Here is a 12,140-nt window from a genome sequence, read left to right as displayed (position 1 = left end):
ATTTAATAAGATTTATGCAGGCATTGCTTCGGAAACTTGCTGAAACTCTATGTCAGAAGGATATGCACCTCACACGGGCTGCACAGACCGTGACATTAAGTTCCAACACATTACGAAAAATCGACCGCTGGCCCAACAGGGGAGGCCTCCCGTGCTGGCTCAGAATTATCATCAGTGGTTTAATAGCCGTGTTAGAAAATCGCTACGTAAACAAAGAGCACTTCATCTCAGATTCAAGAGAAGTAAAAACCTAGCTGACAAAGAAAATCTGAACGAAGCGAAAATGAGCTTAAGGAGAGCAATGAGAGAAGCTTTCAATGATTTCCAAAGTAAGACGTTGTCAACCGACCTGAGTAAAAACCCTAAGAGATTTTGGTCGTATGTAAAATCAGTAAGTGGGTAAAAATCATCTATTCATTCTTGCAGCGACCACACCGGCACAGAAACGGAAGATAATAGAGAGAAGACCGAAATACTGAATTCGGTCTTCCGAAGTTGTTTCACCGCGGAAGATCGTAACACTGTCCCTCCTTTCAATCGTCGTGTGAACGTCGAAATGGTAGATACTGAGATAACCGATCACGGAGCTGAAAAGCAGCTACAATCGCTTAGTAATGGAAAGGCTTCAGGAGCAGATGAGATACCTATAAGATTCTATAAAGAGTATGCGAAAGAACTTGCTCGCCTTCTAGCAGTAATTTATCGTAGATCGCTTGAGCAACGAAAGGTGCCTAACGACTGGAAAAAAGTGCAGGTCATTCCCGTTTTTAAGAAAGGCCGTAAGATAGGTCCACACATTTATAGACCTATATCGTTGACGTCAATCTGTTGTAGAATTATGGAACATGTTTTATGCTCAAGAATTATGACGTTCTTGGAAAATGAAAAGCTCCCCTACAAAAATCAACATCGATTTCGCAAAGAGAGATCCTGCGAAACTCAGCTCGCTCTGTTCCTCCATGAGCTCCACAGCCCATTGGACAACGGCGCTCAGGCTGATTTCAGTAAGGCATTTGACACAGTCCCGTATTGCCGTTTAATGAAAAAAAATAGGAGCTTACGGATTATCGGAGCAGACCTGCGTTTGGATTCAAGACTTTCTTGCAGATAGAACTCAACACGTCGCTGTTCACAATATATATAAATTATCCAGTAGAAAGCGTCGGATGCTCTTTAAGGTTATTTGCAGATGATGCAGTTGTTTATACCAAAGTAGCAACGCCAGGAGATAGTAAGAATTTGCAGAACGACCTGCAGAGAATTGATGAATGGTGCGGACTCTGGGAGTTGACCCTGAACGTAAATAAATGCAGTGTGCGATTTGCAGGGGGGATGGGGGGGATTTCCCCCCTCTGCATCAGACCATCCCCTCCTCTGGTTTTAGTTTATGCATCCCAACCTGGGATGTTTATTTCCCACGCACTGGAGTACAACTTTACATATAATTTAAATTTGTGGAGCCGAACACTGAAGATTTTTGATAAGTCTTACTATTAATACTATTAATATGTTTCAGTTTTCTATCATCAGAATAGGTACAGCTTTTCACAAATGTGCCTCTACTTTTTGAATTCCCCTCGTATACCTGTATGTAGATGATTTTGTAAATAAGCTTTACCTATAATGTACTTTTAAAGATGTAACAAGGGATGGCTTTTCTGATAGTGCATACGCGTGAATAGTGAGTTTCGGCATTAACATCTATTTGTAAATAGCTGTTTAACCATGCGTAACGCCACGGTCCAAGCTAGTAACATATATAATTCTACTAACCCCCTAAGACATCCCCCCCCACTGGTAAAAGCACAAATCGTACCCTGAATAAATGTAACGTAATGCACATACATAGGAAAAGAAATCCACTACTGTACAGCTACACTATTGATGACAAACAGCTGGAGACAGCGTCTGCCGAAAAATATCTAGGCGTAACTATCCAGAGTGACCTTAAGTGGAATGACCATATAAAACAGATTGTGGGAAAAACAGACACAAGACTCAGACTCATCGGAAGAATCTTAAGGAAATGTAACTCACCCACGAAGGAAGTAGCTTATAAGGCTCTTGTTCGCTCGATTCTTGAGTATTGTTCATCTATCTGCGATCCCTATCAGGTAGGACTGATAGAGGAGGTAGAGAAGATCTATCAAAGAGCGACGGGTTTCGTCACAGGATCGTTTAGCTGGCGAGAGAGCGTTACGGAGATGCTAGACAAACTCCACTGGCAAACGTTACGTTGTGCATCACGGAGAGATTTACGACTGAAATTTAGGGACAGCACTTTTCAGGAGGAGTCAGACAACATATTACTTCCCCCCACATACATCTCGCGTATTGACCATCAGGAGAAAATTCGAGAAATTAGAGCCAATATAGAGGCTGCCCGACAATCATTCTTCCCACGCACTATTCGCGAGTGGAACTGGATTGGAGGGATCAGATAGTGGTACCGAAAGTACCCTCCGCCACACACCATTAGGTGGCTTGCGGAGTTTGGTGAAGATGAAGGGATCTTCCCGTATGAATACCTGGATTTGGTAGAGGTTCATTGAAACCACACTAGTCGATATATTTCCATTCTCCAGTAAAGTAACCTGATGCAGAATTTGAACACATGGTGTGTATTTGCCACGAATTTAATATCTCTAACTTAGGTGAATATGCAGGGCTTTATGTGGACACAGATGTACGCCTCCTTGCAGATGTATTCGAATAATTCTGGAGGTATGCCTGCAACATGCATTCTGAATCCTGACTACTACTACTTAGCGATTGGGTTATCATTGGACCACAATACTCAAAAATACACTAGTCGAAATGGAGCTTTTAACCAATGTCGTCATGTTGTACTTTTAGTGCGAGATGCATGGAGAACTTAACCAATTTATTCACAGGCACAACAAGACAAACAACTCACGAGTCACTAAAAATTCAACAGTACCATCTATTCAAGTGACATCTTGTACTTGGATGTTCGCAATTTATACTGGTTTGCCATGCAGACATTTGTAACTATTGGAGAGTCATGCTGAAATCGAGAGAATGAATTTTTCAACGGTGGCAGGTGATTCTGCTGTATGTTATGTCTTGTAGATATATTTGGCTTATCCTGATAATATGTATGATGAGGACAGTGATTTTCCATTCAATACAGAGCGCCGAGATATGCCATATGGTTCCCTCCCAAGAGGAAGATAACGCTGAATGACAAAAAAACGGTTGTACAAAGCTCTGACATTTCACAAACTCCGTTCATAGTGAGGTATAACATTGCAATATGCAACTGTTGCATGAATAGTGTACCTATGTCATTACTATTATCTGTCGCAGGCGTCCCACGTTTCTCGTTTTAAATTTTACAAGTACTCTCAATAGCTTTTAAAAATTCACGTGCAAAAATTTTCCGGACTAACTGTATGAGGTTAGGAAACATTATTTTATACTTCTTAGTCGGTTTTGAAAATGTGTTACATTTTTAAAAAATTATGTGAATAATTATTTTCTGCTTTTTATCTTGCGAGTTTGGAATTTTTCAATTGATTTCAGACATTTTGAAGAGGGTGCAACAGAGACAAATGGTAAATGTCAATTTTATTGCAGTTTCTCTGAGAATCGGACTCACACACAGGTTTAAAAACAATCGTCCTTACCACGAAACATTTGCGACTGCATCACGAAAAGGGGGAAATGACAGTGGTACACGAAGTACCCTTCGCCACATACCAGAAAGAGAGTTGCTACTGCATTGTCGCCCAGTCCTAAGCTGTACTGAAAGTTGCAAATCTCTAGCTCATCTGAAAATTAGTTTAAAATCGACTTCAAAATTTGTACGGAACACACGAACCGACAAGAAAGCGACCTGATGAAAACATGGTAAACAAAGTACTAAACCCCACACCACAGACACGAAAGCGATTTAATATTGCATTGTAATCCAGTTCTCACATATACTTAAAGTTTCAAGTCAGTAGTTCATTTGGAAGTTCGTTTAAAATCAATTGCTAAATTTGTAACGAACAGCCAGACAAGAAAACGACCCAATAAAAACGTGTTAAAATTAGCTGTTGCAAAAGACACACCTGGAGATGAGATTGGAATAACTAGAAATGCTTACAACCTATAAATAAATTAACGTTGTCGTGAACTAGGACCGATACCGGTTTCATTCTAAAAACTGAAGTTAAAAGGGCTGTGCAAAGAGCAACATTTACGTAGAAATTAAAATTAAAGTCACTGAAAATGATTTGTAACAACAATTCATAAAAAGTTTCCAAAGAACAGCAGTCTCAGAATGACAGTTTATGCGATACGAGAAAAAAATTAAACAGAAGTAATTTAAATTTTTATTTGCTCTTTAATCTAAATTTATTCGACTTCTTTAAACAACAAATGTTGACATATAATCACGGTATGTACTTAAATAACGTAATTACTTTCTTATATTCGCAATTCATTTATACTTCATTTTGTCAGTGAGGAATATTTGGTATGTGAACATGGTTTGTGAGCATATAGTATTCTCTGTAAACATTCTATATATGTACAACATATGAAGCGGACATGCCACAATACCAACGTGCTTCATTATTCATGATATTTCTTGACGCTTGTATTGCTGATACATGCTAAGGTCAGGAAGTATGGCTTGGTAAATGGTAACGCCAGGTAACATCCTGTGGTAGATGGTGACATTGAGTATCATGCCACTGTGATTGGTAACTTGAGGTAAAACGACAAGGCAAATGGTAACGTCATGTTACAGCGAATGGTAAATGCACAACGTAGTAAATGATAGTGACTGCTAGCACGAGATTGTAAATGGTAACATCAGTTAGTATGGCAAACTGTATCGCTCTGGGTGGCATAATGAACGTTAACATCCGGTAGGACACCATGGTAAAAGAGAATAATACAATTGTATTCTACACTTTTTTAGTCTTCAAGTACAGTAATGGATCTGAGAATGTAAAAATCATAGTCATTATCTGACAACCAGAGGTATTTGATATCTCGGTGCCTTGCGCTCCCGTGGCGGCCCATGAGAGACATTGTAATGGATTATTTATGGATTTATATAGGCTGTGGTAGCAGAGGACTCGATTTGTGATCCTATTAAGGGGGGTAGGACGTCAAACGGGCCTACTTGGAGCAGGAGAGGCACCACAGGACATTTTAATTTCCACTGTCTATACTTTTACAAGTAAATTCATAAAACTTTGTCAGCATGACCAGGAAGGATTCAGGATTCACACTCGTAGCAGCGGAAGTTCAAAAACATAACAAAATAATTTTTTTACATGTGAAATTTCATCATTTTTTCACTTACTATTGGCTACACTTGTTGCTATAGGTACACTTTTCTTCATAAGTAAGAGAGACTGTTCGATGAATTTTGCACAGCATACAAACCATACTTACAGGTGTCTGAAACTCTTGAGTCTATTTAATTTATGGAAAAATGAATGAGCTGTTACGTTTTAAACTTGATGTTTAGAAAAAAATCAAATGTTGTAGTTAATTATCTCAATTTTTACCACAGTTTTTAATAGATTTGGGAAATTCTAGAGTTTCATACACCTGTAAGTATGGTTTGTATGCTGTGCAAAATTCATCAAAAAATCTCTCTTACTTGTGAAGAAAAATGTACCTATAGCAACAAATGCAGCCAACAGTAAGTGAAAAAATGATGAAATTTCATATATAAAAAAATTAATTTTGTTATGTTTTTGCACTTCCACTGCTATGAGTTGAATCCTGAATCCTTCCTGGTCATGCTGACAAAGTTTTATGAATTTATTTGTAAAAGTATAGACAGTAGAAAATAAAATGTCCTGTGGTGCCTCTCCTGCTCCAAGTCGGCCCGTTTGACGTCCTACCCCTCTTAAGTGTCAAGATACGACAGGCCAATTCGCCACAATGTGCTTGTTGTTTAGTACCGGCTGCCCTTTGCCCCGCATTTTTGCTTCTGATGACAGCAGTTGTTGCAGTTTATCGAGGTATCCATTCGATCATTTCTGCCGCCAGCTACTATTGCCCGACGCATTTGCACTGAAAACGCATTGCTTTTCCTCCTGCTACAGTTCTGATTACCTTACTGGCTCTTCTGTCATCCTGTTTCGCAACTTGCTGATACATATGCCTGGATTAATTACATTTTCGGTAAGCTCTAGTTTCGCTTTCGTCTAACAACAGTTCAGAGAGAGCGCTGCTTCCTGGAATGAGTTGTGTAGCTCAGCTGTAAAGCTGCGAAAAAGTTTACTTGTAAAGTCAAGATGGATGGAGAAGTTTTCCAACTCCTGTAATCTGCTACTAAAATTGCAGGTGATGTTATTCTAGGTCATTTGATATTCAAATTAATATGAAACAGAGAATGGGAAAAAGGTGGGATGGCATGGGTGAGAAATCAGGACTGCCAGCCGCAAGGATATTGTGCTAAGGCAATGGCGAAATTTGAAAATTTGTATCGTATCGGGACTCGAACTAGGATTTATCGCTTCTCACGAGCGGTTGCCTTAACCGCTTCGGTCATCAGGACACGATCCCTGATCAACTCAAATTTCCAACTTATCGCACGCTGCAATGCAGTACCCCTCGATATTCAATGCTTGTTACTTTTTTGGGTACAGTAATGGTCACAGTTTGTGTATTTATGTGTTGTTAGAGCAACTGGTGCCACTGCTACATAATTTACTAAGTATCCTCCGCCAAATATCATGTGATAGCTTTCGTTTGCTTAAACCATTACAAATGAAGTGAAGCACGCCTTTCAAGGAGAACGTTGTCGCATTAAATCGTGGAGACGCATTCCTCTCTTTGGCTTTTCAAGCGTAGTCAAGTCAAGACTTGTATGGATGTTGAACTGTGCACCGCCAGAGCACGCTAATGACGGCTTGGGTGTAGGGGAGACATGTAGACGCGGCCTGAAACAACTGAAACCTCGTGTGGGACTAGACAGACAGTAGAGAAGAGCAGTTTGGACAGTCAGGGCAACAACACGAGCTCCGGCTCCCGGTCGCCGAGCAGCATGCGGAGGAGGCGGCCGGCGTCTTCGTCTTCGCAGTCGTCGGCAGATCCCGCAGGCAGCGCCACGGGCAGTGGCTGTGTGTGCTGGCGGTACGGGTCGCTAGAGCGCCAACGGCCCAGCGCGAACGGCGGGGACGACGCCGTCTGCACCACGAAGAAGCCCTCCTGCCTGCGGACACACAAGCACATATGCTCGTCTTGTACCTCTCGTTCAAATTCCCACTGTTCGTACAATACCTGATCAAAAGTATCCGGTCACTTCTTGGAGGGCATTAATATGAGCTGCGTCCACCCTTCGCCTACAGTGTGTTTCACAATTCATGGTCCACACCTCAACAGGCAGTAGAGGGGACTTAGTAAATCAAGTTTTACATAGAGAAGTCCAGAAACGTCATCCAACTACGCTGCAGAGCGTCAAAGTGAATAGCGCCGGCATCTGTAAATGTATGTATACATTGGGTGATTCCGTGATGATGTTACAAACTTTCAAGGATGATGGAACAGATAAATGTATCAATTTCAGGTAAGGGTCACTGGTTCCCAAAAGTTACAAGCGAAACTCATTCTAGTACCTTGTGAGTGTGTGGGTTCTATTTTGTCAAGTTGCACAATGGACTGATCCAACAAGAAACAATTTCCACCTCACACTACTACAGAAGTGAGACAGATGCTTCTAATGTACCAACAAGAACTGCATGAAAAACATTCAGCAACGAATATCTTCTGGAGTCGTCCGCTGTAAGGAAAACACACAAAAATATTCTATATTCTTACGTAACTAGTGGAATAATTGGGTACTCGAGTATTGCTAGTTAGTGTAAGAAAAACATTAAACGAACGAAAAATATGATTTATTGCAAAAAATTCTGAGAAATCAAGAGTCCGCAGCTCGTGGTCGTGCGGTAGCGTTCTCGCTTCCCACGCCCGGGTTCCCGGGTTCGATTCCCGGCAGGGTCAGGGATTTTCTCTGCCTCGTGATGACTGGGTGTTGTGTGATGTCCTTAGGTTAGTTAGGTTTAAGTAGTTCTAAGTTCTAGGGGACTGATGACCATAGATGTTAAGTCCCGTAGTGCTCAGAGCCATTTGAACCATTTTTGAGAAATCAAGTGAAATTCTTTCTTAGAAAATAATAAATTTCTGGGTTCTTTTCGGAACAGCAGATTGCCTCTTATGGATAGGAATACTATTATTTTACAAAGTATGGAAAGGTTCCTTTCTCCATTTTCTTTAAGAATGTTATGTACTCAGCAGAATGGCTGAGAACCGCACCTACACAACTTGAATAACTTTTCTAGGTACGGTCAAGGCTGTCACATGAGAAATGTAATGGAGTGTACTGATGGAGGAAAGATGGGGCTCGCATGTGCTATAGCGCACAATACCGTGAGCTGCGACGACTGCTGCCTGCGTCGCTCGCTGCTAACAAATAACACAACTATCTCTTTCTATCTGGATTGACCTTCGCCAATCAGACTCTCCCTACGCCTTGATGAAGTCAATGACTCCAATCTGCCGCTAGTCTAACTATTGGCGTGGTACACCGGTCAGATAATTATTCCACTGCGATGCCACTCAATATTCGCTCACAGGTATTTAACTAGTACTCTGTCTGTGTTCACACCGCACAATAAGTGTGGCGGTCAACACAGTGAACAATGCTTAATCGCGAGCGACTCAATATAGATTATCACTCCGATTCACTAATGACACAGGTGCTCTCCCAGTGAAGTACTGAGGAGAGACTTTGTCCCTCGCTCTTTGCGTATACGTACGAGCGCACTCGCTCTCGTTACGTGTTCCCACTCCAAGAGCGACAACGGAACAGTTCCTTTTTCTGGAAAAATTGCAAGGGTATATCATTAGCTGTCTTCCATCACTCTTCTGGCTCTTTGCATCAGGAATATTCCGCCAATCAGTGTTGCTCTTTTAAATGGGAGAATGACGTTTCGTTTAAGTTGACCCATGCGGAAATATGTAGCATCTCCATTAGGCATATACTGTCCTCCTGTGAGAACTTCGTAACTACACTGTCGATACGTCAAAAAATGCGTCTTCTGGGTGCTCCCACACAATGTAGCGGAATTTTCTTTTAAGTCGAACGCGGAGGTCGTTATCCCTTCGCTCTGGCAAAAGCTGTCCTCTCCCTGGGCGGTCACTCCGGCCGAAGTAGGTACGTTGACTCACCCCTCTGAAGGGACGGGCCTCCCAGCGGGCTGGTTGCCTCTTTAGAGCGATAATTCCTGTGGCCGTCATGTTGTGTACGCCAGCCTCGATTTTTTCAACCTCGGTGTGCACTTGCGATTTACTTATTAAATTTGCATATCACTTACATGAATTCGTACAAAATTGACTCTACCTTACCGAGTTTGGGTTCGAATGAAGCATCTTGATGTGCAGAATACAATTGTGAGGACGGAATATGCAAGAAATGAAGGTCAGGAGACCACACCACTTTACAACCTCTGACAGTGGAATACGTGCACCAGTACTGTTGTTGCTATGGATGTAGGGTAGGTACCTTTCAGAGGTGGTAGTATGGTGCAAGACAAGAAAAAATGTCCAGTAAACATAGGCTCTCGAATGCATACATGTGGAGCTATGAGCACTTGTTCACCTTCATTTCTGTGAAACACATCTCCTCTATTGAAGAAGTGTTCGTAGCTCATAACGTATGTATTTTAGAGCCCATTTTTACTGGACATTTTTTCTTGTCTTGGTCCATATTCCCACCTATGAAAGTTGCCTACCTACAATCTTAGCAACAACAGTAACGGTACATGTTAGGTAACAGAACGGTTTTCGCTTATAACTTTGGACTCATTCGTTTCTGGCACAGAGACTCTTACCTCAAAATGGTACATTTATCTGTCTACATCACCCTTGAAAATTTGTAAAATCATTACGGAATCACCCGCTACATTCCTACAGGGTGAGTCACTTAACATTACCACTGGAAACAGCTGCCAAACCACAACAAACACTGAATAACCAATTCCACAGACCGAAAGTGAGGAGAGGGGCTGGTGGAATTGGTTAACGCAAACCATTGAGAAATGTACAGAAGTATGATTTTCAACACATGCTTATGATTTTTTAAATGGAAACCTGTTTAGCACAACTGAAAATAGAAACAAATACTTAAATAATGCCGTTTGTTACATTGTAAAATGTTAAGCACATCAGGAGTAATTTGTAACGTAAAGTTGACTCTTGAATCCTCAGACATTCAGTCGCATGTTGTAACAAACAAGATCTGTAGGAGTATGTTTACGAAGACCATGATGTTTACGAGTTTGGCTATCTCAGTGTCTGCATGTAGCGCTTGCTGAATTAGTCCTTATACTCGGAATAACTGTAGTACACTGAGTTAAAGGACGTCTGTGGTAGTGTGCTGTACACAAGTAAGAACAGAAGTACGCACATTAGGAACGTGAGGATGTCGCAAGTACAACAGTGTGTACAGTGTTGTAAGAACTATGAAAATGGTTCATTCTAACACTGAAAAGGCAGAGATGATACTCATTTATGGCGAGTGTAGACAAAATGAGCTGCAGCCTGCAGGTTGTATGCAGAAAGGTACACGGACAGAGTTGGTCCAGCGCGCTGCACATTTGAAAACATCTACAAACAATTGTATGCAACAGGTATGGTCGTAACACGCCATCAGGTCCGTAACAAACCCATCACAGGTGTTGAGTGGTACTTAAGTAAATAAATTAGTGAAATCAAAGTGAACTAGAAATTAGGATATAAATGAAAAACTTGGTTTAGTTTAGAGAGTTACATATTCGCAAGCAGCGGGCCGAACAGCAGAACAGAAGAGACAATGACCGCGAAGTCAGCAACTTCCACATAAGCGGGCGCTGTCGATTCAGCCGTCAGGGCATCGCCCGACCGGCTCACGTGTTTCTCAGTTGTCGTATGTGAGCAAAGGCCCTCGCCTACATCCCAAGAGCCAATGACCGACGTAAAGAAGATTCTTCGAGAAGCCATTCAACGTGACAGAAGAGGCAATGACCGGCTCACGTGTTTCTCAGTCGTCACATGGGATCAAAAGCCCTCACTTACATTCCAAGAGCCAACGACCGACGTTAAGAAGATTCTTCGAGAAGCTTTCCAACGTGACAGACGAGGCAATGACCGTGAAGTCGTTCACCTCCAGTAAACTGAAGTGAATAAATACGCGAGACGCAGTGAGCCAAGGAAGTCAGATGAAGACGGAGACGAAGACGGAGACGGAGACGGAGACGAAGACGGAGACGGAGAGAAGAGACGAAGAAGACGAAGAAGTTTTCAGTCAGTTTCGGTGCTGAAGACCGTCATGTAAGAAGAGTCTGCATCATGCACAGACGAACCAAGTCCGCCGCTGTAATGGAATAGCAGGCAGCAGCCGCGGCGCCAGAAGACGGAAGTTAAAAGGTATTTCAAGTCTGATTTTTACGTACCCGGGTGACTCGTGAGGATGGGAAGGAGACGGCCTCACCTCAGCAGTCACCTGTGAGCTGGGATGAAGACCTGACAGCCGAAGACTGGCAAGCGGGAGTCCGTGGTTCGAGTCCGGGACACTGGCCTTGCCCCGCCGCGCCGCTCCGCTGGTCGACGCACAACACACGCGGCCGCATAGAGAAGAGAAACACTGGGACGCCACACCCAAGGTATCATCCGATGCACGACTTCGCTCGCAATAATTAAACCGGCCACCTCGCGCTGCGCGTCTCCCGTCAGCTGGGCGAGACGGGACACGAGATACACACCGCTACGCGTAATCAGACGCCGCCGCCGCCGCCGCCGCCGCCGCCGCTGCTGCCGCAGCAGAAGACTTCACAAACGACACAGCTGCCGCTCTCCGAACCAGAACATCCCGTAAGATACAGTTGTACAAATCTTCAATAAAAGTTATCTTATGTAAAAATGACGTTTCATTCGACCTCATACCCGAGCCAAGGAAGAACCCACCCTGCCCACATGTTGTTAAGAGAGAAAAGTTAATTTATTTAATATTTTCACCCTGACAGAATGCTTTAGAATGCTCATCCTGACAATTGATAGCATCAACAGAGAAAACCCAGTTACATTTAGTAGCAGAAGTGTCACATTTAGTAACACAACTGTTACAT

General features: G+C 42.5%; 1 protein-coding gene across 3 annotated transcripts in view; it reads right to left on the bottom strand.

Annotated features, from left to right (window-relative positions):
- Positions 1–4,329: 4,329 nt before the first annotated feature.
- LOC126195101 (phospholipase A1 member A-like) overlaps positions 4,330–12,140 on the bottom strand; it is a 156,752-nt gene continuing 148,941 nt past the window's right edge. For all 3 annotated transcript variants that reach the window (XM_049933570.1, XM_049933568.1, XM_049933567.1), the window contains one exon: positions 4,330–7,192. In XM_049933570.1, coding sequence (XP_049789527.1) covers positions 6,982–7,192 — 211 coding nt within the window. In that variant the 3' untranslated portion in view covers positions 4,330–6,981. The remainder of the gene's footprint in view (positions 7,193–12,140) is intronic.

This window comes from Schistocerca nitens, chromosome 7 (assembly GCF_023898315.1).
Source record: "Schistocerca nitens isolate TAMUIC-IGC-003100 chromosome 7, iqSchNite1.1, whole genome shotgun sequence".
In the NCBI taxonomy this organism is placed as follows: domain Eukaryota; kingdom Metazoa; phylum Arthropoda; class Insecta; order Orthoptera; family Acrididae; genus Schistocerca; species Schistocerca nitens.
This window is presented reverse-complemented; position numbering and strand designations above follow the sequence as displayed.